This window comes from Syngnathus floridae, chromosome 21, assembly GCF_059516105.1.
Source record: "Syngnathus floridae isolate MCC-2025c chromosome 21, RoL_Sflo_1.0, whole genome shotgun sequence".
In the NCBI taxonomy this organism is placed as follows: Eukaryota; Metazoa; Chordata; class Actinopteri; order Syngnathiformes; family Syngnathidae; genus Syngnathus; species Syngnathus floridae.
In genome coordinates, this window is record NC_142433.1 from 5,851,866 (window position 1) to 5,875,000 (window position 23,135).

At 48.9% G+C, this 23,135-nt stretch overlaps 4 protein-coding genes across 8 annotated transcripts; 1 reads left to right on the top strand and 3 right to left on the bottom strand.

Moving 5' to 3' along the window:
- Nucleotides 1-38: 38 nt before the first annotated feature.
- On the bottom strand, nucleotides 39-8,493 carry rnf19b (ring finger protein 19B). The gene is made up of 9 exons (XM_088364778.1): nucleotides 8,296-8,493; nucleotides 4,416-5,218; nucleotides 3,358-3,557; nucleotides 3,136-3,280; nucleotides 2,890-3,052; nucleotides 2,694-2,808; nucleotides 2,477-2,617; nucleotides 2,088-2,412; nucleotides 39-2,011 (listed from the first exon to the last, which is right to left on the bottom strand). Exons 2-9 carry the CDS (start codon nucleotides 5,054-5,056, stop codon nucleotides 1,579-1,581), a joined length of 2,163 nt encoding a protein of 720 aa, XP_088220904.1. The 5' UTR covers nucleotides 5,057-5,218; nucleotides 8,296-8,493; the 3' UTR covers nucleotides 39-1,578.
- Nucleotides 8,494-8,763: 270 nt separating this feature from the next.
- ak2 (adenylate kinase 2) lies at nucleotides 8,764-11,098 on the bottom strand. The gene is made up of 7 exons (XM_088364781.1): nucleotides 10,901-11,098; nucleotides 10,396-10,521; nucleotides 10,212-10,322; nucleotides 10,049-10,143; nucleotides 9,876-9,948; nucleotides 9,582-9,798; nucleotides 8,764-8,986 (listed from the first exon to the last, which is right to left on the bottom strand). Exons 1-7 carry the CDS (start codon nucleotides 10,997-10,999, stop codon nucleotides 8,979-8,981), a joined length of 729 nt encoding a protein of 242 aa, XP_088220907.1. The 5' UTR covers nucleotides 11,000-11,098; the 3' UTR covers nucleotides 8,764-8,978.
- Nucleotides 11,099-11,543: 445 nt separating this feature from the next.
- On the top strand, nucleotides 11,544-13,584 carry illr4 (immune-related, lectin-like receptor 4). 2 transcript variants are annotated; one of them, XM_088364780.1, is made up of 7 exons: nucleotides 11,544-11,811; nucleotides 11,891-11,965; nucleotides 12,243-12,341; nucleotides 12,411-12,455; nucleotides 12,572-12,723; nucleotides 12,799-12,923; nucleotides 12,990-13,584. In XM_088364780.1, exons 1-7 carry the CDS (start codon nucleotides 11,745-11,747, stop codon nucleotides 13,186-13,188), a joined length of 762 nt encoding a protein of 253 aa, XP_088220906.1. In that variant the 5' UTR covers nucleotides 11,544-11,744; the 3' UTR covers nucleotides 13,189-13,584. The 2 variants fall into 2 exon arrangements, with proteins under 2 accessions (XP_088220906.1, XP_088220905.1); XM_088364779.1 differs by having other exon boundaries at nucleotides 11,550-11,811; nucleotides 12,411-12,497.
- Nucleotides 13,585-13,670: 86 nt separating this feature from the next.
- Nucleotides 13,671-22,639, bottom strand: zmym4.1 (zinc finger MYM-type containing 4, tandem duplicate 1). Of its 4 annotated transcripts, none has more exons than XM_088364774.1 (28): nucleotides 22,374-22,639; nucleotides 21,880-21,963; nucleotides 20,866-21,247; nucleotides 20,379-20,792; nucleotides 20,085-20,260; nucleotides 19,756-20,003; nucleotides 19,504-19,675; nucleotides 19,113-19,316; nucleotides 18,884-19,037; nucleotides 18,700-18,815; nucleotides 18,466-18,633; nucleotides 18,237-18,387; nucleotides 17,987-18,159; nucleotides 17,713-17,860; nucleotides 17,562-17,636; nucleotides 17,407-17,478; nucleotides 17,175-17,206; nucleotides 16,930-17,101; nucleotides 16,730-16,842; nucleotides 16,452-16,656; nucleotides 16,215-16,331; nucleotides 16,023-16,132; nucleotides 15,720-15,891; nucleotides 15,485-15,636; nucleotides 15,279-15,393; nucleotides 14,971-15,210; nucleotides 14,771-14,909; nucleotides 13,671-14,650 (listed from the first exon to the last, which is right to left on the bottom strand). In XM_088364774.1, exons 1-28 carry the CDS (start codon nucleotides 22,485-22,487, stop codon nucleotides 14,413-14,415), a joined length of 4,656 nt encoding a protein of 1,551 aa, XP_088220900.1. In that variant the 5' UTR covers nucleotides 22,488-22,639; the 3' UTR covers nucleotides 13,671-14,412. The 4 variants fall into 4 exon arrangements, with proteins under 4 accessions (XP_088220900.1, XP_088220899.1, XP_088220901.1 ...); XM_088364773.1 differs by having other exon boundaries at nucleotides 17,407-17,481; XM_088364775.1 differs by lacking the exon at nucleotides 21,880-21,963 and having other exon boundaries at nucleotides 17,407-17,481.
- Between the last annotated feature and the right edge of the window lie 496 nt (nucleotides 22,640-23,135).

Below are 23,135 nucleotides of genomic sequence, written 5' to 3' on the forward strand. Positions count from 1 at the left end.
TTCATGTCTTCAGTATAGCAAATAACAAAACACTCCTCTTTTAAACATCAGATTGTGTTTATTTTTCCCCACAAAAAAGTCATTCACAGTCCTGCAATTGCATCCTCACGTCAGGGTGAGATTTTTTACAGTGACAGGAAGTACACGAGCAGTTTATACACTAAAATATTGCTAAATCAATAGTTTTTATCCAAAGATCTCCAATCGACCCTCAGGTCGGTCAGGTTCAGGTGCGGGCCCGTGATACATTCGAGTGGTTTGTCTCCGGCAGGCAGAAAACGAGTGAAAAGTGCAGCAAATGAAACAAGCAGCTGAAGGCAAAAAGAAGCTACTCTGACATGAGGAACATTCCACGCAGACTCGAAGAAGCATTTTTTTCTTTCTTTCTTCATAAGCAAGCACAAAGCTGAGAAACAATTCAGGTCAGTGAGAATGATTAAGACGACCAACTGGTGTGTACCTCCAAAATCACAAATAAAAGCACACAGAAAAAAAGAAGACACAAAATGACAAAATGGATGAAAAGAAAGATTTTGGAGGTTAACACTTGAATTAAATCTAACACAAAAGGCATCCCGGTGTGATCTTCAGTTTGGTTGTATGCAACACAGTAAAGTGTATGAAGTGCTGACTCCATGAGTGAAATTGTTTTTTTTTTTTTTTAAATGTAGCTAATAAATTGTGTTCTATTTTTGACCAATGGATGTTACAGCATTGATAAGACAACTGTTTTGAATTGTGTGCGTGGACGGGGGGTAAATTATTATGTCTCCTAAAAATACAAAATTTGTTTTGATGATCAAGACGATGATGAGTAGCTCCCAAAGATAAATTTGGGTAAAGTGCAAAAGTGCGCATTCAAAATAAAAACAGACAATGTGCGAACCAGTTACATACACACACACACTTGACAGCTTCTGGCGTGTCCTCAAACGCAATGTTATTGTTGTTGTTAATGGAAACCAAACAAATACATGGCAGCCTTGAGACATGAGTGCTTTTACTTCAAAACAAAAAAAGATCAACATATCTCAAGGCGCCTAAAATATGTATGTGGCCCTTCTGTAATTTTCACACGATGAGACTGACTTTCACACACACTTGTGTTACACGTGTGAGATTTGTCGACTCCCGCCGGGCTGTGTGCCAGGTTTCGCTAGCTTGTGTGTAAAACTTGTACCTCCTGTATGTTGGGTTTTTTTTTTTTCCTTAAGTAGTCGCCAAGGCATTTTACACCAGGCAGTAAACACGCTTGTATAAATCTCAGAGGTAGAACTCTGACAATGAAGAGATTGTCAGCCGGACGCAAAGGGCGGCGTCTGCGGGAGGCAAAAAGCAGCAAAGTATAAAAATCAAATAAAAAGAGGAGGGAGGGTGGGGGGGGAGCATGAAGGGGAAGTTGAATGGGTTTTTTTGTGCGTTCCTGAGAGCTGCTGTCAATGGAAAGACGTTGGAGCGTTTATTTGATACGCATGAGATTCAGCCGGTCTGCCAAATTGTCGCACCGGTGAGGACCAAGTGGAGACCCTCAAGGATGTGGAATAAATGCTCAAAGGGCTTCCCAAAGCTTCGGGCATCTCAAACGTACAGGACGACGTTGGCGTCGGCGGGACAGTGAAGGCCTTCGGTGGGGGTGCTCAGGGCCCGGCACGAGGCGGCCCGCGGGGTTGGTGCACCCCTGGGCCGGGGTGAGTCGCAGTCATCCGACGTCAGCTCGGCCACGTCGTCCGACTGCGTGTCGGACATCTCCAGATCGCTGCGGATGCTTTCAGGCTGAGCCAGCGTGACGTCGCCGAGGCCGTCCTCCTCGTCCCGCGCGGATCCGCCCGGCGACAAGCCCGGGGCGCCGCCCCTTCTGGAGCTGCAGTCCAGGGGCTCCTCCCCTCCCGAAACGCTCGCCGTGGCGGCGCAGGCGGCGGCGGCGGCTGGGGCTAGGTCCTCCTCGCTTGTCAGGCAGAGATGGCTAGGTTTGGTCTCGATGTCCACTTGGATTTCCAAGTTGGTGCACTCCCTGAAAACGCACAACAAAAGACGACAACGTGAAGTTTGGAAGCCTTGCCAGGTGACAACCTGACGAAAATGCGTACCTGTCAGGTAGCGTGTAGGAGGAGATGATGGAGCCAGCCATCCCGCGCGTACTGGCACAGTCGCTGGCCGCCCCCAAGCTGCCCGTCTCCTTCTGGGTGGACTCCTTGGCCATCTCGGCCGCCTGCACCTCCAGCCTGCTGTATTTGCCGCCGCGGGCCCCCAGGGCGCCCCCAGCTAGCGTGTTGAAGTGGGGCGTGTCCCCGACGGTCCCCGGCGCCACCGAGAGGCCCTCACTGGGGGTGGTGGTGCTCAAACCGCTCACCGCACCATCCAGGCTGCTCTCGCCCAAGCTTGGTGACTTGAGAGCTCGCCACGCGTCCGCCACTAAGACAGATAATGGTTCTAGTTGTTGCACAAACTCCTTCTGAGGGATTATTCTGGTCCTCACCTGTGATGGGCCCGTCGTCCTCGTCAAAGTCGATGCGCACTCCCCGGCCCTTCCCTCTGCTCACGCCGCAGCCGCCTCCTCGGCACAGCGAGATGGGCACCACGCCGTAAACGTACGCCAGCATGATGGGCACGCCGATGCCTGAACCAGCGTAGAACGTGTCATTAGACTCAAGTGTTCCGTGGATTTGGTTTCTGCCAAGCGGCCGGTGTCTCACCCACACTGACGGCGGCGATGACGGGCGCGGTGAGGATGGACAAGGCCACGCCGCCCGTGATGGCCAAGTTGCGGCGGTGGCGGGACGTCTTCTTCACCTCGTAGTGAGCGTGAATCTGCCGAGCACATACATGTGAGGAGGTCATTCATTTCGAAGCCTCAAAGCAAATCAAACTGTTTTTCCAGCGAGGCCTCACCTTGCGGCCGACGTAAACGGGGATGCCGATGACCATGGCGGGGATGGCGATGCCGGCGATGAGCGTGATGCCAACGGGGGCGCCGATGAGCGTGCCCAGCTGCCACAGAATTTTCTTCTTCCTGCTCCACGGCTTCTTGCCCCAGAAGGTGCAGCCGGACGGGCTGCGCAGGGACGAGCAGGATGAGGGTGTGTGTATCTGTGTGTGTGTGTAATACATTTGCATTCAACCCTCCCATGAAGCTACCTGAGGTAGTGCAGGTCCGAGATCTCCTTCATACATAGCCAGCAGAACTCGCATCCGCACACGGCGCACGTCATGTGATTGCAGCTGCCGTCGTTCATCTTGATAATATAGGCGCCGCAGCGTGGGCACGGCTTGATGTCATCCGCTGAGCGCACGCACACACAAATCAGTCAATCCAAAGCAAGACCTGAACAAGATTAACCCCAAAAGAATTGCCCTTACCCGGCCCCTGCTCTTGAGTATAGCTTGGCGAATGGGTGCTGTGTGTATGCAGCGACTGCGCCCTCTGCTGGCGGGCTGAGTCGCAGGTCTGATTGGGGTGCCAGGCCTGTTTGCAGTGGTAGCAGAACTCGGCACCGCAGCCCTCGCGCCGGCACACCAGCCGGGGGCAGCTGGCGCAGCCCGAGGCGATCACGGCGAACCTGGAGACATAAGAGAGACCAATATGCAAATACAGCAGACAGAAAAAGTCTACACACCCCTGTTTAAAACAACATATGTCGGTTTGATGCATTTCACGCACAACCACCCTGAGCTCTGTTAGTGTGCGCTGATGTGTTCAATCCCGTCACCCTTGGCAACACTGCCTCTATTTCGCATCCACAGTTGCCACGGCAACTGACAGCCAGAGCAGACGGCCCGACTCTTTCTTGATAGGCCATTTCAATTACGTTTACACGTAATTTGATCCGCGCCACTTGGCCTCAATCCAAAGCGGCAATCTTGTTTCGCAAATTTTTTAGTCAACAAATGAACCAAAGATGGCCGACGACAGCTCATGTCGCCTGCTTCTGTGTTGTGTGGCCGCAGTTGGTGTTTGCGCGCCACCTTGGAAATACGCTTTCAGGGGTGAGTCAGCGCTGGCGTCAGTGAATTGAGGTCAGCGGACGGGCTGGCTGTGATAGTGCTGACGCAGGCGCACACGCCAGCGCTGCTTTGAGGTGTTTATCAGCAAAAGGATTGCGTATGTGTCTACCGACGCAACCTGTGGTCTCCAACTTTTATGGTTGCAGTGTGAAATTGTCTGGATTACAAATTACAGCAGAAAGATGAGGCTGTCTGACAGGAACAATGACAATTGCAAAGTATGCCCCGTCACTTCCTCCACTTCCTGTGTGTTCATTGGGACTTTACAGACAAACTCACGCAATACTCAAGTTACAGAAAAGAAAAAAACTGAGAGCTGTCCCTAATATTTTTCACTTTAGATGAGAATTCACAAAAGCTGTTTAAATAAGTCGGAATGTCTGGCTAGCACGGCTAAGCTAGGTTTCACTTACCCGCAATCGGGCGCCGGGCACCACCTGCAGTCAGGGTCGGAGGCGAGGCATCGGCGCAGCAGGAACTCCTCGTACTTGTCCAGCAGGGCGGCGTCGTCCAGGATGTCAGCCACCTGCCGGGGCACCAGGCGCTCGGCGCACTCGGGGCAGCTGAGCTGCACGCGGCTCTCGGTGATCTCGATGCGCAGGTACTGACGCAGGCAGCACAGGCACGAGCGGTGGCTGCAGCCCAGCAGCTCGGGCAGCTGCTCAGGTGGCTGGCGTACCAGGCACAGGGGGCACTCCAGGAGCTCGCCGTCCCCCGAGACAGCCTCGCCGGCCAAGGAGGCCCGGCTGGAGGAGAGTCGCCTGGAAGGGGTCCCGGGGGCGGCGTCCTCAGGGGCGTCGGCGGCCACGGGTAGCGCCGGGACGGCCGGGCTCAAGGCGCTAGACGGTAGAAGCTGCTGCTGAGCGAGCGGCAGGTGGGAAAGGGGCGTGGCGGCCCCTCCTTTGGGCCCCTTGGCCACCCGGGAGCCCCGCTTGCCGTTGAAGAGGCTCTGGAAGGAGATGCGGCGTCTACGTTTACCGGCCGCCCGGCACTTTGGGTTGGGGACGCCGCTCAGCGAGGAGTGCGGCGACTCCGAATCCTTCTCCGAGCCCATCGTTGGATGTGGAAAAAAAAAAAAACAAGAGCTCCTTCCGGGGACGTTTAGCAGGAAATCGGACAACTGGAGCCTTGGATCATCTCACATGTCCTGGTTTGAGTCGTCAAGCAGATGAGAAGTTGGCGCAGATGAGCTCTTTTGTCCTCGTGGCCGCACGCTCTGTGTGAGGAAGGTGAGAGAAGAGGATGTGAAACTAAGCGCATGCCCGCTGCGACATACTCGCTCTCTTCCTCGGAATTGTTGCTTCCTCTTCGCACACGAGCGTCATGAAGTCAACAAAGCAACTTTTTTTTTTCCATTACCGCACGAAAAATATGAAAGGACAAAAAAGAAAATGGCTGATTTATAATACCAACAGGCGCACGATAAACTCATCTACTCGTCAGCATTTACACAATTAAAGCCTCAATTAAGCGAGTGACATCATCCACTCAAGTATTCATGCAGGGAAGCGAGCGTCTTCCTTCCCTTCCACTTCACGCGGCGCTGCCGGAGCCGTTGCCAGGGCGACGGCCGCCACGAGCGAGGCAAACAGCGGCTCTTCTCTGTGACTCTGGCACTTAAACACGCGCGCACACAAAACAAGCGTGTAAACCCGACACACACGCACACGATACAAGAAAACATGTCGAGGTGATTTTTCTATGCACACCGAATAACAATTGGCAGTTACCGTGGCAACCCCATCGCCTTCTCAAGGTCAAAGGGCGTCCGACAAAAGCCCAGTCGTCCTCCATCAAGCCTGATAAATGCACACAACCACGCACAGCGTCTGCCATGGCCGATAAAAACACCTGACGTCATTTGCGCTTTGAAGTCGAAAAATGTTTGTACTTGTGTGCGTCTGATGCTTTTGGATTCCATTTGGCAGCCAGATCAAAACCTCACAGCGGGCGTCCGCTTGACAGATAACAGTCCGCAAACTGCTCCAATTTTACACTTTAATCTGCCGTCTTTGAAATTCAACAGGTACGTGCACATACGCGCACTACGGATGAGGCAACAAGTGTCAAGGACCAAAGTCAAGTTGCATGTGAGCAGTTAGCTATTAGCATACTAAGCTAGAAAACAAAAAAAGCTGTCGTCGCACCACACGGGCTGCAACAATATTGTCACGTAACGTCGACATTGGAAACGCAGAAGAAAAAACTGATCGGTAAATTAAACCTTGCAATACCCCCAAATTCCACAGGAGAGCAGCACTGTACAAAACAGCTAATAGTTGACATTTCCAGCAAATAATGTTGGACATGTAATTTCTCAAACGATGAACACAAAGAATCATTGTCAGACAAATTCAATTAAAGTGGCTCATTTGTTCCAGTGGTTCTGATCCAGCCTGGAGGTGAAAAATGTGCAGTGGTGATTCAAGAAGCAATCAAAACGTTCTTTGGAATAGAATGCACACTAACAAATCGTACAGCAGCTGGCAGATGGGTCTGAACAGGCTGAGATTCAAACACACACACACACACACACATTTGTCCTCCCACTCCACTGCTGCTCTATTCAACAAAGCTGAAATCAGGAACATTCCCGTAACATTGTGTGAGCGGTGGTTGCAATCGAATTGCTTCAGAGCGGCAAGACGTCACGCATTCACATCGTATTAATCATCACAAGAGGCCTGCTAAAAGTAACTGGCGACAAAATGGTGGGCTTTTACTATCACTAAAGAAGACGTGGTCAGCTTGGACGCAGTGATGGACCGTAAAGATGGCCGAGAGGATCTCAGAGAGGGTCTCGAAGTGGGTCACGAAGAAGAAACCCGGTTGTTAGAATGAATAATTCAGGTGTTTTCTGCACCTCCCACTTAGTCCGTCCCGCAAAGGTAGACAGGGGACAGACAGGAAGTTGGCGCAACATCACTCGGTGCTTCCGATCGGCTCCATCGGGAGCAGTTTTAATTCTTCCGCCTTTCATCTCCGCACTGATGAATGCAAATGAGGACGTTTTTGAGGGTTAGCACGCAAACAGATGTCAAAACTCAAAAGTTGGACGTTGTTCCTGTCCTCATGTGTCGACTGGGAAGAAAAGTTTCAATGTAAACAGAAGAAGTTTGAGTCGGCCACGTGAAGGAAAACACGGCGAATCTGGAAAACCACAAATGAGTGTCAAGCTAATTTGGCGAGTAGCTAGCAAGCTTAATCGTTTTTCTCAGGAAGCTACGGTGGGATTTTGCTTAGTCAAATGACAAAGAGGCCTTCTCAAACACTTTTTTCACAGTGAATCTTGGAAATGACTAATCATTCCAGACCTTCCCAGAAACAAAACAGTCTGTGAAACGAGTGCGGGCAGATCCAATGACTTGCAAGGTTTTGGTTTCTGAAGAGGAAACAGCAGAACAATGAACGGACACGCACACACAAAACGTGTGTCATTATCTTCTACTGTGTGTAACGCGACCCGTTCGAGGGCGGGAACCCGAAGCGTTTCCGCATGAGGTCATGGCTCTGATGTTCCAGGGGGAAGATGGAGGGGGGGGGGCTTCGTTTTGAAGAAGGCTATGATCAATTCTAGAAAATGTTGCTAGTTTTGTATGCATTGTTTACTACATCGATTCTAAGTAATCGTGCAAACCTAACACTCCGTGTCCTCAAGTCCAGCTGTGCTGCTGATTTCATGTGTGAATTATGTATTATGTCTCCTTCCCTGGAAAAACACACACAGGGGAGGGAACAACCGGAGAGTATTTCGGGAGTGGCACCACGCTTGGAAAAGCTTGGAAAGGGAAAGTGATGAGAGAAGGGTTCTGTCTGGATGGAACGACACGCAGAGGGCATGTTGTTTCTCGTCTCCTATGAGGAACATGTGAGGACAGAAGACGGACATATTGTCTCCACACTGGAGACATGCTGTCTCTCAAGTTGTCTCAACAACGAGGACGCGTTAGTTGTAGTCATCAAATGTCTCTCCAGAGAAGGACATTGTAAGATTGTCTTTAAAATTGCAGGTCTCTACAGAAGTGTCATATTTGGGGGGTTTCTCCACGGAGAACATCTTGTGACATATTTTCCATCATGTCAGTGGAGAGATGTTGGTAATCGTGCGGTTGGGGCCTGTTTAATGTCTTTCCAGTAAGGACATGTCGAGACACGAAGTCTTCTTGGCATCCTTATATGTTTGCAATTTTAGGAGGACGTGCGCCTGCTGACGCATGACTCGGTAATATTTCACACACTGCGCCCTGGAGAAAAATGCTGCCCTTTAACAGCGACAGATTTGATTTCACCTACCGGCTTTTCCACCTTTGACGCGGGGATGAAGGCTTCTCCCCTTCCTCCTTCGGCTGCTGTCCTCCGCTCCCAACGCGGAGAAAAGAAAAAGCTCCTCTTGCTTAGCAGCTGCAATATCGGTGCGTTTCGGTAAGCGTTCACGACCCTCCGGTGCTGCGTGTTAACTGCTGCGGCTTTGGCTCGCTCTCTCTCCACCCCTTCGCCGCGTGACGTTGTGGAGGAAAGCCCCGATCGATGACGTCAAACCTAAGCCACGCCCCCCGCGACAGTGCGCGTTTTTGGCGCATGTTGACACAAGCGTCGATTTATTCCTCACGTACACACTCCTTTTCTCAACGCCGATGGAGGTATGTGAGGATAATAATGTCAATTTGGATTTTTTCAAATTAAAATTCTCTATCACGTGACAATTGAAATGCTTTATTTCTACAGTCAATGTGAGAGTAAATAGACAAAAAGGAAAAAATGTAACATTGCTAGAAAAAAGCTGAGGTTTATTGGAAGACCAAGCAGAAGGAATGATCAATGACACGCTCGCCCGCTTGGAATCCGCCGAGATTTGAAGCACGCCATCAAAGCACCGTCATTGTGAGGACTTCACTTTCATCCAGCCAAATAAGCAACCATCACATCTGTCTGTTGCAGCATTCCTCCAGTCCTTGGTGTAAGAGCATCCCCAGGACTCAAGCAGCTGAGGAAAAGAAAAAGAAAGAAAAACAAATAAGAAGGGTGTGTTTGTTTTAAGAGCCAACTTAAAAGCCAGTCATCACATTCTGGGAAGTGACTTAGACATGAGCTCATATTTTGGGGGGAAATTAGCAATCAAAGTGGCCATCTGAGCTCGATTAAAGCTTGAAACATTCCCGCTGGGGTTGCCACAAACATCTGCTATTGTTTTGCTTTTTTCCCGGAGTACGTAGGAAACAGGTGAAAGGACCAGCCGGACTCAAAACGCCACAGAATCGGGAGGTCAAGGAAAAACTGGAAGAAACGGTAAAAGCCAAACATTTCCTCAAAGGAAACCTAATTGTTTTAGTATCGGAGCACAGTGATGTAAGAAGCCCGCAGAGGTGCTGCAGGAATGCGGATTTTAAACATTTTGTTGAGTCATCAACAAAACAAAAAAAAAAAGGGGCATTTCCTGACTTTTCCCTGGACACTAAGACAAAAATAGGTTGTTTTCTCGATACTTGCGAACAGACTAACTCACAGCTGATAACATTTAAACTCGTGCTCGCAATTGACGTCATTACTGCTGCGAGAAAGTAAGAAGAGGCGGTGTTTACAGGCGCGGGCCGGGGTGGCCTGGGTGGCGACGGTGAACGCGGCTACGATGGAGGCAAAGACCACGTCAGGGCTCTTGGCAGCGTCCACGGGGGCATGGATACCCCTGGCACTGTAGTACTTGACTAGGGGCGCCGTCTGGCGATGGTACGCATCCAGGCGAGAGCGCAGTGTCGTCTCGTTGTCGTCGCTGCGGCGGATCAAGGGCTCGCCGGTCACCTGAAAAAGTAGCCACGATTAAATTTCTACTCCGTTTCAATAAGATTAGGCCTGTAGGAGATTCAGATTGTCCTCACGTCGTCTTTCATGGCCTCTTTGGGTGGGTTGAATTCTTCGTGGTAAGAGCGGCCGCTGGGCTGATGTATCAGTCTGCCGGGACGGAAATGACATCATCAGCAACACGCTCCAATCACATAGCACTCCTTCGTGCAGACAAGAATCTGTCCAGTGAGCAGTGGCAAACAACTACCTGCCGCAGATCCTGCGCACCAGCAGCGAATCATCAACAGAAAACTCCACGACCGAGTCCAGCCGCTCTTGTCGCTTGTCCAGCAGCTCGTCCAGCTGAAAAGGGACCAATGCGGGTTAGTCAAGGGAAGGCTAACGCCCAACGCCGACCCATCAAAACGTACAAGCTCGGCTTGCTTGACTGTGCGGGGGAATCCGTCCAATAGGAAGCCTTTCTTGCAGCGAGGAGTATCCAGGTTGTTCTCGATGAGCTCCACGACCATCTCGTCGCTCACCTGAACCACAGGAAATGGCTCGCGCTTGACAGGAAACTCGGGAAGTCACAGGAGACATGCAAACTGCGCTCACCAGCTTGCCGGCATCCATCGTCTGCTTGAGCTTCTTGCCCAGCTCCGAGCCCGACGCCACCATGGCCCTCAGCATGTCCCCAGTGGAAAGGTGACAGACACAGTAGCGATCGGCTAGTCGAGAGGCCTGCGAATTGGAGGTGAGGGGTCAATCGCCAGGTGTGCAGGTGTGAGTGGGCCTTAGGGTGTCACACAAAAAACAGACCCTAACACTTAATACCCTACTTTAATACTGCATCATACTTACTAAAGTTGGGCAACTCAAAGTTTGCCCCCCTCCCCCCAAAAATAGGACATTCCTTACATTCCTTAACTGAGCAGTGTGCAAACCTTCGGCAATAAAATCCACATCAAATGGAAGGAAGAGAACAAAACCGCTGGCTGAGTGAAAAACTAAATGAAGGCATTCAAAAACAAATAGCATTAGCCGACTGCTAAAGTCCTGCAACCACCATGCGTCCAAGTTAGCTGCAACGAGCTAACGCTAGCTGCTAACGTCTGCTCACCTGGGTCCCTTTGCCGGCACCGGGCGGCCCGAGCAGGATGGCCCGGATGCCCTCATGCACCTCGGCCATCGCCTCTTTGAGCTGTGTGCTGGGAGCCATGGGCGTAAGGTGGCAGGCGACCAAAAGACAAACTTTGCCCCAAGTCCGGCACACGTCGTTCTTCAGCTGACAGCTTAGCCAAGTGGGCAGAGAAAAGGACGCATTGGCTTTCTATTGGCTGAAAAGCAGGAAGACACCACCCTCCTAGATAAATAAACGTGTCTGATTGGTGGTCAGTGTCGGCTGTTCAATGTCGCAGGTGATGATTGGATGGAGATGAGATGACGTTGGTGAGAGCCCCCAAGTCTTTATTTAAATCGAAAACTCAAATTCATTCTAAAGACCTATTTTCTTCTTATTTACTATTAGTTTTATAGCATTTGGGGGCAACAATTAAATGAGCTAAGTACTTAGTAATTAATTGCGAAATAATGTATAAAGCTTAGTAGCGTAATTGCCAAAGTATTTTTTACATACTGTGTCAATATCAATAAAAATATCAGTGCGCTTTTTAAAATCTATGGTGTGGATTGTCACTCATTTAGAAAACTAGACTCTTCTTGCCTACCGAAGTTCTTGTGTTTTTTGTCCCGTGACTGTTTGCTTTTCTCAGTTTTCTAGCACCTGTCCACCATGCCTGCCTGTTGCGAGCAATTCTGCTCCACTTAAGGATCCTATTGGCACAAAAAAGGAAGTGCGACGCAGTCAATAACAAAATATCCGATTTTGATGATGAATGCATTCCTTCCTCACTTAAGTCCGAAAGAGGAAGTCAAAATCTTGGTTCTTTCTTGTCAGTGCTAAAATGCCAGAGGCTGACGTTCTCTACTCTGACTTGGTTTTCGACAATTCTCAGAGAAATGGTGGCAGGGGTGAGTGTCCAAAAATAAGTACAACTCTTGTTGATTATTTCTTAATTGTTTTTTGTTCAACTTGAATTTGGCTGAACAGATGGAGCCTCCTCAGCACCTGAATCACACTATGCCTCGGTCAAGGTGGCAAAAACACAGTCAAAATCACAGCGAGGTCAGTGACCACCTCTAATCGTTTCCATTTTCCGTTTTTATAAACAAAATTAATATCAAATGATATCAAATGAATAAAATGGACAACACAGTCGGTGCCAAGACTCCTGTGACAAAAAGAGGAACAATCAATGATCTGTGACGAAAACATTTGTTGTTTTTCCTGTTAAAAATATAGGCAAGTTTAACAAAAACATTTTGAAATTGATTTGAAAAAATGATAGCAGCAGAATATATATATATTTTTTAAAATGTATGTGCGTTTTTTTTGTATCCAGACACAGGTGCCAAGCCGGCAAGGTTAACTTTGGAACGAGTTGCCTTAGCAGCATTGTCTGTTCTGCTGGTTCTGGCGCTTGTCGCTCTTTGTTACCTCTGTGAGTTGTTTTATTTAGCAATTTAGCGTATTAGGGACCAATTCATCATTGTCGCCTCATTTTTTACAGCTTACCAGAATGTTCAGACCACAAAAAAACTCCAAAATCTGAAGGGTGAGCACGAGGCGTTGAAAGCCAGTTGGTCAGAAAGGCCAAGTGAGTTTTAACCCTCATGTTACTGGCAAAATGTTAGCATTTTGAGCTAACCAAATAGTTTTGTGTGATCCAAGATGGCGTCTGCTGGAAATGTGACTATGGTTGGGAGCTTTACGGCGAAAGCTGCTACAAGTTCTCAATCACAAATTCAACCTGGGAAGAGAGCAAAAGGTTATGCGGGTATCTAAACAGTCACCTGGTGAAAATTGACAGCCTCGACGAGCAGGTGCAACAGCCGCCATCTTGTGGTTACACACCGCGTCGGACCAGCAGATGTTATGAAACGTGCTCTTTGTCTTAGAGATTCTTGGAGAGAAGACTTAGGGACAAAATGGCCTTTCAGGAGGACAAGTTCTGGATTGGCCTGACTGACTCCAGTCGGGAAGGTCAATGGTTGTGGGCGGATGGCTCGCCTCTGAATGTGAGGTAGGAAGTTTGAAATTGTTTATAAGGTTTTGATCATTTGATCATTTGTGTGCGCATTTTACTCAGCTTGACTTTCTGGGGACGAGGAGAGCCTGACAACTGGTTGGGGGAAGACGGCAAAGTAGGCGAGGACTGCGTCCGCATGGGCGAGAAGGACGGGGCTCACGACCTCCGGTGCTGGTTCGACAAAGCCTGCGACGCCAAGCACAAGTACATCTGTGAAACGGCAGCGCAGAGGGGACGGCAGAGCTGCACTTATTTCTGACTACATTTGTCTCCTTATTAATTCAGAATTTCTGTTGGTGACCTTGACGCATGTAGCCTAACCCCCCAAAAAGTTGAGTTTGTTATTTTTTGTCACCAGCAGGGAGCAGTGCTCTTCGATTGCTGGAAACATGAATTTAATTCTTATTCCGGCAACACAATATTAATCAGAGTAATATCTTCAGACTAGTGGGGATGCATAGAATGTATTCAAAAAGAAAAATTTGGGCTTGACACCCACTTTAATGTAAAAAGTCCACTTAAAGACATCCAATGTATATAGAGCGAAAAGTAGCCATACTCAGGTGAAACAGATTTATTTATGAAATATTCATTTTCCAATTATCAGATTTAATCATTCACATTTAACTTGCAATTAAAAATAATCTTACCTGTAGGAGATGTGGATCTTGTGTTTTTTCTGAAACAGCCCCAAGGCATGTTGATACTCAAAAAGAAAAACAAAAAATAATTTAATCCCAATTTTCAACATTCGCAGTTTTATTTATTTAAAAAAAATCAATACAAAATGTGTGTCTTGGCATACATGAACGGATATAAGTTTTTATTTTGTACATAGCTAAAATTTGGGGAAGGCTGCCATCATGTTTTCTCTTAAAAGGTGCTTTGAATCGCAACTCTTATGCGTTCAAGTAGTTTCACTCGGCAAGATTGTTTCGTATGTTCTAAAACTACACCAAATTAACAGCGTCTACTCTGGTGATTCCCAACCACAAAAAAATAAGAACTAACAAATAACCTAGTGTTCAGTCATTCAAACAACAGAATAATAGATTTGCCCTCAACTAACAGGCCAATTTGTGGGTACATTAAGATGACATTGTTATTTCAGTGTGAATACTTTGTGACATTTTAGTATGATGATGAGATTTTCAAACTGAAACCGTGTGACTTGAACCAATAAAGGTTGGTAAACACTGATCAACATTAGGGAAGGAGGAGTTAACGGTAGAAAAAGAGTGTAACCTCCATTGACGTGGATCGGACCTTTCAAAACAAAACAAAATCGGATTATCGTATACATTCCCAAATAAAAAAAAAAGGATTAAAAAAAGAAATTGCTTGTCATGGAATTCCAACTGTGTCTCCTTCCACTCAAACAAGTTTTTAGAAGGTCAGTTTTGTTGTCTGTAGTGTCACACAAAGTCTGGTCCTGATCTAAACGTGGCACCGCCTTCAAGACACTTTAGAGTTCACAGGCTCGTCACGGCCACTCGTCGTCGTCATCGCCGCCTGCGCCTCCTTCCATGCCGCCTTCGGGAGCGAGCGGCCACTCCCCGGTGGCCAAATGCAGCTGGCGCACGGTGAGAATCCGAGTCAGCATGGCCTCCTTGGTGTCCTCGTCTAGTGGCGTGGCCGAGAACCACAGCGGGCTGTTGGGGACGCAGCAGCGCTCGGGCAGCAGGTAGAACACGTCGGTGCGCTGCTTGACAGTCTCCGAGCTAAGTGGAAATACAACATTTCACATTTAAACATTTTTGGATTTCCAAAATATGGATAATGGTTAAGATTTGGTGACAAAAAACAATGGCTTCCTTTGGACAAAAGAACCCGCCCCTCACCATTTTGAAAGGTAGAATTCGTAAAGTCGCACAGGACAGCGCAGAGGATTGTCTGTGTTCTCCTTCATCTCCAGGATTTTCTCCTCTTTCACCTCCTCTTCCTCCTCCCTGCGCCTCTTTGCTGGAACGCCATCAATATCTGAAGATGGCGCAGGTTATTGATCATGATTCGCTTTCAAGCACATAAGGATATGTCTCACCGTCTACGGGCACGATGGGCGGGTAGAAGCGCAGGAAAGTGGTCTTGACGTTTCCCTGGGAGGTCTTGGTGCAGCGCATGACGTGGGCGAAGGAAAGTTGGCGATGCTGCTCCACCGTGGTGAAGCCAAAGTTCTTGCAGAAGAAGTAGAGCAGCGTGTTGAGCAGCACGATGGGTGAGAAGACGCCTAGCTGTTTGCAGTCCCACAGGAATTCCTCCTCCACACGCGAGTGGACGTAACCTAGGAAGACAACGTACGTACGTAAGGAACGGGAAGGATTTGAAGTCCGAAACTTGTCGCTGACTCACCGCTGGTGGTGATGGTCGGTTGGAAGCATCGCAGCATGTTGGTGAACTCCGTGGAGAACTTGCAGTAGAAGCTGTCGGTGAAAATGTTCTCCACACGGCCGTTGTCAAATAGGTGCTGAGAGGGGACGGACAACGGAAGTGAGCGAGTGAGGAGCGGGGAATCTTGAGTCGCAACGCAGACAGAGCGGGGAGTGAGCCGGCCTTGCCTGCTGGATGCCGAGGCAGAGGTAGAAGAGGCTGTCGACCGAGTACTGCTCGCCGGACGGCCTCTTTACCTCGGCGATGAAGCGGCACAAGCCGTAGCTCAGTTCGGCCGAGGTGCAACGAAGGAGGTCTTCTTTTGGTAGCAGGGGGCGCACTGGTCACCATGAAGAAGGGAAAAAAATAAAAAAATTGAGATCATTTTCAAACAACAAATCAATCGTCCAGCTTCTGACTCACTTCCGATACATGGCGTCTCCACATCGGGCTGAGTGTCTCGCCAGCGTATCCATCGCTTCCAAGCGTCCACGCCGTACTCGGTCTTAAGCTTTGGGACTTTGGGGACAGAGCTTTTTCCGACAGATCCTTTTTTGTCAGACACCTCGGTGCCCTTGTTTGACCTTTTACGACCCTAACGCGGACAGATAAATCATTTGCGATACGAATATAGTTTATCATTGTCTTGTTTTTTGGGTGTGATAAAAACCGGACATTTAAACAGGGGTGGGTAGACTTTCGCAATGCACTGCATGCAACGCTTACCCTTGTCTCTTTGGACTTCCGAGACGACTGACGTTTCCGCGAGCCGGTGGGTGTGGGGCTAGCTGGCGGAGTGGACAACTCTCGCAGCGTGGCCATCCTCTCCAGGGTCTCTAAGGAGGGAGCGAAGGACACGTCACATTGTTGCAAGCGAGCCTCGGGACAACCGAGTCGCCGTCGGATCGCATGCCTCACCGATGGGGAAGTCGGCTTCGACGTCCATGGGAGGCGGAACGCGCTGCTCGTTCAAGCTGTTCAGCAGGCTGGCAAGGTCATCTGTGTTCAAGTCATCATTGCAGGTGCTTATCCCATCTGTACAGGAAAAAAAGAAATAATAAAGGGCGCCCACGGATACGACATGAGTAGCCCACAAATCTGTTCTAAGAATAGCTCACGAGTAATGGAGCAAACAGAAGACCAAACATCTCCTACCTCCAGCAGCAGCAGCAGCAGCAGCAGCTCCCGGCCGCGTCTCCCCTTCTTTGTCGCCCCCGTTGGTCTCAGACACCATCTCGGCCATAAGAACCAGCTCGGCCTCGAAAGGGTCCTTCGGGAACTTTTCTTTGATTTTCTTGATCGTCTCCACGATGCGGTCGGCATTGTCCGTGCTGACGGGCAGCAGCACGGGCACGGGAAGCTGCGGCACATGTGGAGTGGGTGACGCGTGGAAGGCAAGAAGATGCATGTTGAGCTTTGAGGTGTTTACGTACAGGCAGAGGCACGCCCACGGGATTGGGGGTACACTGGCTGTACATGCTCATGGGCACGGGGACGTACACCGGCACAGGAACGGGGAGGACCATGATCTTTGGGGTGGACCCATCTAGAAGAGAAGAAATCTCTTAAGGTTTGCATCGTCGATATTATTTGGATTGAGACGTACCAGGGGCTGCAGTGACTGTGAGCGTACCTGTCTGCGCCTCAACGTCCACCATCTCCGTCCGACACGAAACGCCCTTGTTCTGCACCAGCGGCTTACACAGCAGAGCTTTGTTCTTCATGCTTTTCGACGTGCTGGTCGAAGTGGACTTGGGGGTGAAGCGAGACGGCTTCTTCCTCTCTGGACTGTCACTGATAATGATCTGGCGAGAGAGGAGAAAATATAACTCTCTATGGTGACCTATTTTTATTCACAAGCTCCAACTGGCTGTTTACCAAATCGGGGTCTGTTGTTTGTGAGTCGGCACCTATGGACAGAAAGAAAAAACAAATGTTGAGAATCAAAATGTTTCTTGCTTTAATTCAACTTAAACTTCATCTGCAAGTGAAAATATACTGCTTGAATTCTCGTTAGCATGTCAAATTTGGTCGTTTGTTAGCATTGACCTCCCCCCCCCGTGTGTCAATTTTATAGTAACCTCCAACTGGCAGTACGAAATAACTTGACCTCTTGTTCGAGGACCTGTGGGAGTGAGAGAGTCCTCTTTTTGTTTCCTCAGACTGACTTGGTCGTCCCCCACTTCTTGACAAAAAAAAAAAAAAAAGAACAGTTTCAAATCAGTTTTCCAAGCGTGTCCTATCACTATGATTTGTGCTGTGTACTTTGATTGGCCAGTATGTTCTCGCTCTCCTGGTCTTGACCCGCAAGCGAGATCACGTTGGCGATGACGGGCGATTCTGCAAGCACAAAAGAGGCGGCCTTCAAGGCATGCTGGCGAGCGTGTTACCGCGCCACACGGTGCTGACGGCCCACCTGACGGGAAGACGTCGCCCTGCGTCTTGACCAGCGCGTTGCAGAACTGGAAGAGGCACGGCAGGTCGCAGAAGTTGCGCACCTCCCCCAGCACGAAAAGACTGTGCTTCAGTTTCCCTTTGCGGTCACACAAGGAGCACTTTGCAACCTGGCAGGCGGCAGAGGGCTCCGTTAGACACGCTACATAGACACATATGGACACTAAATCAAATGACAGCTGCATATGTAAATGCTTTGAACATTTCATTCTTTTTTCGGAGGGTGTGTGACTTACATGACAGAAGAGCATGGTGTAATTAGACCTGCACTCCTCGGAGCAGAACTCCTCGCTGGATTCGCCGTAGAGCGCCTTCTCCAGCTTCCTGGAGATGCACTGGCAGTACGAGCAGGACTTGCAGTGCCTGCCCCAGCGCGCGTCCAGGTCGATCTCGTACAACAGCCAGCAGCCTGCCCCAGAGCGGCCATCGACGTGAAAAGGGTGTCGGGAGGGGCGGGGCGTTGCGCGCGCGGGCTCGGCGACTCACCGGGGCTGCAGAAGTAGCAGTCCTTGCCGTCGATGCGCTTGACCTCTCGGTTGATCTTGTAGATCTTGCAGTACTCGCATTTGGCGCTCAGGTTTTTTCTGGTTTTGTACTGCAGGGCGCAGCTTGAGCCACACACAAACACCGCTTTGTCCTGCATACGGAAGGAAAAACGGGAGATCAGAAAATTCCAAAAGGATTTCTCTCATCCCGTCACTGAGTGTCTCGGCACCTTGACGTGGATGACGTCAGGTTTGGACGTCATGCGACGGGTGCACTCGGCGCAGTCGAGCGAGGACAAGGCGGCTTGCGCCGGCGGTGTGGTGTTGGCCTCGTGACTGGAGGCCACCGTCAACTTTGGGTAAACGCTCATCTCCTTCTGTTTCTTCTTGAACTTTTCCTGGAACAGCACATCAGAGCCAGTCACACCAAATACCGCCACGAGAATTACGTGCACCGTCGCTACCTGAAAAGTCAGGACGCACGGCAGCGTGCAGAAGTTTCTGATGGTGGTGTCGGACATGGCCAGGTGATACGCCGGCAGAGCGTTCTTGCCGCAGTTTTCGCAGTTCAGTTGCGTGCCTGCGGGGCAGGAAACAATGCAAATCCAGAGCTGTACTGAATCATTGACAAAAATCTCCATCTGGTACCTGAGGAGCTGACATTCTGGACGACGAAGGCCATGACGCAACTGCTGCTGCAAAAGAGGCTCACAGAGTCGTCGGTGGCGCTTTTGTTGTGGACCATGTCAGAGATTTGCCGCGAGGCGCGACACATGGTGCACGGCAGAGTCATCTTCACTTTCTTAAACCACACAAGAAAAAAAGAATACATTTGAATACATTCAACATTTTTCCAGTATTTAAGCTTGCCGTGTACCTTTTTGTACTTGATAAGACAGTCGAGGTTGCACAGCGTCTTGCTGCTGCCCTCCATCTTGAGTAGCATGGGCCCAACGTGGCAGGTCGCGCCGCAGTTGGCACAGCCCGCCATGGTCAACCGGTTGGCGGTTCGGAAGAGCTTAAAGCACGAGTCGCTGCACATCTTGTGGACCGTGCCGCTCAGGACGACTTCGTGCTTGTTCTGGTTATACAAAAAAAAAAAAAAAAAAAAAAGGACAAAATCTTTGCGTCATTTTTCATGGGAGGCTGGAACGGATTAAGGGCATTTCTATTCATTTCAATAGGGCAAGATACTTTGAGACACAATCATTTTGGGTTACAAATACATTTCTGGCCAGACATTCTTGAAGGCATCATTCTTGACTTACGATGGTGTACTTGGAGCAAATGCTGCACACCGACTGCACCTTGGCGTCAGGAGAAGCGAACGGCTTGCCGTCGACGCTTTTGTTGAGACTCAGGCACGCCTCGCTGCAAAAACCCCTCGTCACGCCGTCCACGTCCGGAGCCAGGATAATTTCCTGAGGGCGGGTTATGCGCCTGGCGGACAAAGGCAAACAGTGGTCAAAAATAGTTGAACAAGCAATCAATCGGCAGGCCCATCTGATACTCGCGCTCACTTTTGGCAGCGGTGGCAGTTCTTGACGGTTTTGGACGAGCTGAGCGAGGAGGTGAGGCAGAGGGTGGAGCAGAAGAGCGCCGGCGAGCCTTTGCGCTGGTAGGCCGTCTGACCTTTGACCAGCCCTTTCTGGCAGTGCGCGCACCTCATGTTCAAAGTCGCCGTGGACGACGACGGCCGACCTCGCTGCCTCCGAGTGTTGCCGTCCGGATTCTCGGAGTACACGGAGTCGATCTGCAAGTCCTCCACCTAATGTACACGATGGCAAAGACATTCAAGCGGCCAATACAAACTAAATATTAGGTTGGGATATGGAGAAGAACAACTTGCCTTGGCAACAACGGGTTCATCCTTCACAGTGGACGTCCCGGACACGAAAGCCAGCTCGTACTCCTCGTCCTCGGGCTCGTCTTTGATTTTGATGGGAGGCGGTGAAGATGATGAAGAGGAACTGGATGCGGCGAGCTTGATCACTTTCATCCCATTGGTCATGTCGGACGCTGGCGCTGATACGAGAAAAAGAAAGATTCTCAATGGAATGAACTACTGGGATGAAAAAAACAAATCCACATCCTCTTACACTCTATTACATTATGCATCATGGCAAACTGGTGTGTGGCTTACATGTTACTGCTCTGCTTCTGGAGCGAGTGGCATAGAAAGGCACATCTTCCTCCTCCACCTCTTCCCTTTTCACCTCTTCCACCACAAAGTCCTTCTCATTCTCCTCCTCCACTTCATCTTCCTCCTCCTTCTCCAACTGCTTCATTTTTACCTCCATCTCCTTCTCGTTCACCTCCACATCCTTCTCCTCCTCCCCCTGCTTCTTTTCCACCTCCTCCGTCTCCTGCTCCTCCACCTCCCTCTCTTCCACCTCATTCCCCTCTTCTAACTCCTCTTTCACCTCCTCCTCTTTTTTCCCCTCCACCTTGTCCTCCCCCTCCATTTTCTCCAGCGCCTCTCCTTCATCCACTTTCACGTCGGTAGTGGGTTTTAGGTCAACGTTCGGCTCACTCCGTGCCTCCTCTTCCTCCAACCCTGAAGATTACAAAAATGATAGGCTGTACAATGGTCCTAAAATACAGATATGCAACACAAATAATGTTCACACCTGTGCTGTCATTGTTAAATTCTGTGCACATCTGAGCTTCCTGTTCCTGCTGATCCACAGTACCGATGTCCATCATCTCATCCAGGTTGAAAGACGTTGAACCGGCACCTTTGTTGACAGTCTCCGAGTCCAAGTCCTTCACCAGTGTAGGAACGGGGTTGACCTCGTTGTCCTCCTCCGGATCATCCTCGTCTTTTTCGCTGGCCAGGCCCGCTTCCACTGTCTCATCCTCCGAGTGGGACGGTGAGGCGTTCAAGGCCTCCATGCGACAAGGGACCAGCGGGGTCTCGGTGTCTCCAAGTTCAAACCTGTTCTCTTTCATTTGGTTTTGGAGGGAACTTCCAAAATTGGCTGGAGCGTCAGTTCTTGACTCTTCTGTTTCCTGCACTCCACCAAGAAGACACACCAAAATGTAACAGGTAATATTTAATTAAAAGGTGTGGCAAGAGTTTTAGAACATACCGTTGGATTGTTAAGCATAATGATAAGTGTTTATTTGAGTGAAACCTTTGCAGTATGCGCGATCAGGAAAATGTCATAAAGGATTTACAAATAGCACAATTAGAGGAATCATAGCAGAATTTTTCTCAGCATTCACACGTTGTCATTGTCCGGTAAAATAAAATACGAAATTTCATTATGATTATCAGAAGGGATAGTGTCAGCTTTTTACAACATATAAAGCAATATACAGAGATACAACTTGAGCTCCCCATTTCAATTTAAAGACTGTTGAATTAGATTTAACCAGAAATAACCTTCAGTTAATACTTTGTTATTGTCAAGCATGATGGACGGAACGACTGGCTCAGCTCATGCTAAGCTAAGGCTAACATACTGGCCAAGGTGTACGCTTAGCATTTTGAATCTAAACGGGTCCGGGTTTTGCGCCTATTAACTTTATAGTACACCAACGCGCAGGCAGAGAGAATAATGCATTCCTCCAATGCATGTGTTGTGAATCCGTTTGGGTAATCGGTCATGTGAGACGGCGTGCGGGAGCTTGATTATTACCGCAGGTCGCACGACATCGGCGGCCGGATGTTGACGCTCGTCGCCAGTTTCCATTGCCTCCATATTTGCTCCCAATGCAGGACGCTCGGGTAGTACATGAAAAAGACGACTCAAAGCATTTAATATATTTGCAAGCGCGTGTGCACCTTTCAATCAGCCATAGTGGCTCATCCTTCGATATGGATGTTGCTAGCTTGACTAGCGTTTGCTTCTTCGCGTGTTTACCTCCAATTATACGCAGAGCATTCACTCAATACACACCCCTAGTGGACATTATAGGTATTCTAGCAATTCACCATAGTAACCATGCACGAATGATTTTATTTATGCTTTGGCAAGAGATACTTTAAATAGTTGATGTGAGACTTTTGCGTTTGAATTGCATGTCGTCATATAATAGATAAAAATAAAATGCTACAACACTTTTCAAAGATCATTTGAAATATAAAAACAAACAAGGGTCATGGATCATTGAAAATGTCATGATTGCATACCTTTGTCTTCTTTTGTGCTTCCAACCTTTTACCATGCCTACTGATTAGCTTTTGGTGGTGAAATATTATCGGTACTGCATCAGATTTCAGCTTCTTTTTTGCCGGGTATCCCATGAGCTTTGCTTGAAAATTGTCTTCATAGCACGATGCATCAAAATGGTCCTCACAGACCACTGAATTACTACCAAAAGGGAAACTATTCAAAGAGTATCCTGTACGTACGTTATTCAGCCACCTTTTTGCGATTAATGCACGCTCTGGATTAATAGGTTTCGGCACACAGAAGTAGTGCTTATCCTTGTTTCTTCGTTTGTTATTTAGACACCCATAGGCTTTACATTGTGCCATGATACGTAAACCCTACGTCATGCCTGCGCCTCTTCTCGATTTAGGTTGGCAATGAGCATTACCGCCACCTACTGGTGCAAAGCATGAACTAACCCATGACAAAAAAATTGCCTCAAAGACAGTCCGGCGAGCAATTTTAAGCTTGTTTTAATACAACAAATATAACCCAAACATGTTTGGATGCAATGTATTTTTATAGGAGAGACTTTTTTGTTTTTCATCTCACAGCCACAGGTATTCTTTATATCACAGGTGTCAAACTCAAGGCCCTGGAGCCAGATACGGCTTGCCACATCATATTGTGCCTCAAATTCGTGTGTCATTACTAGAATTGCAAATTGTCTTCACTTTAAATATCTGTTTTTTTTAAATATTTGACCAGTTTTTACTCGGTTTGAAAACGAGTTATTTGTC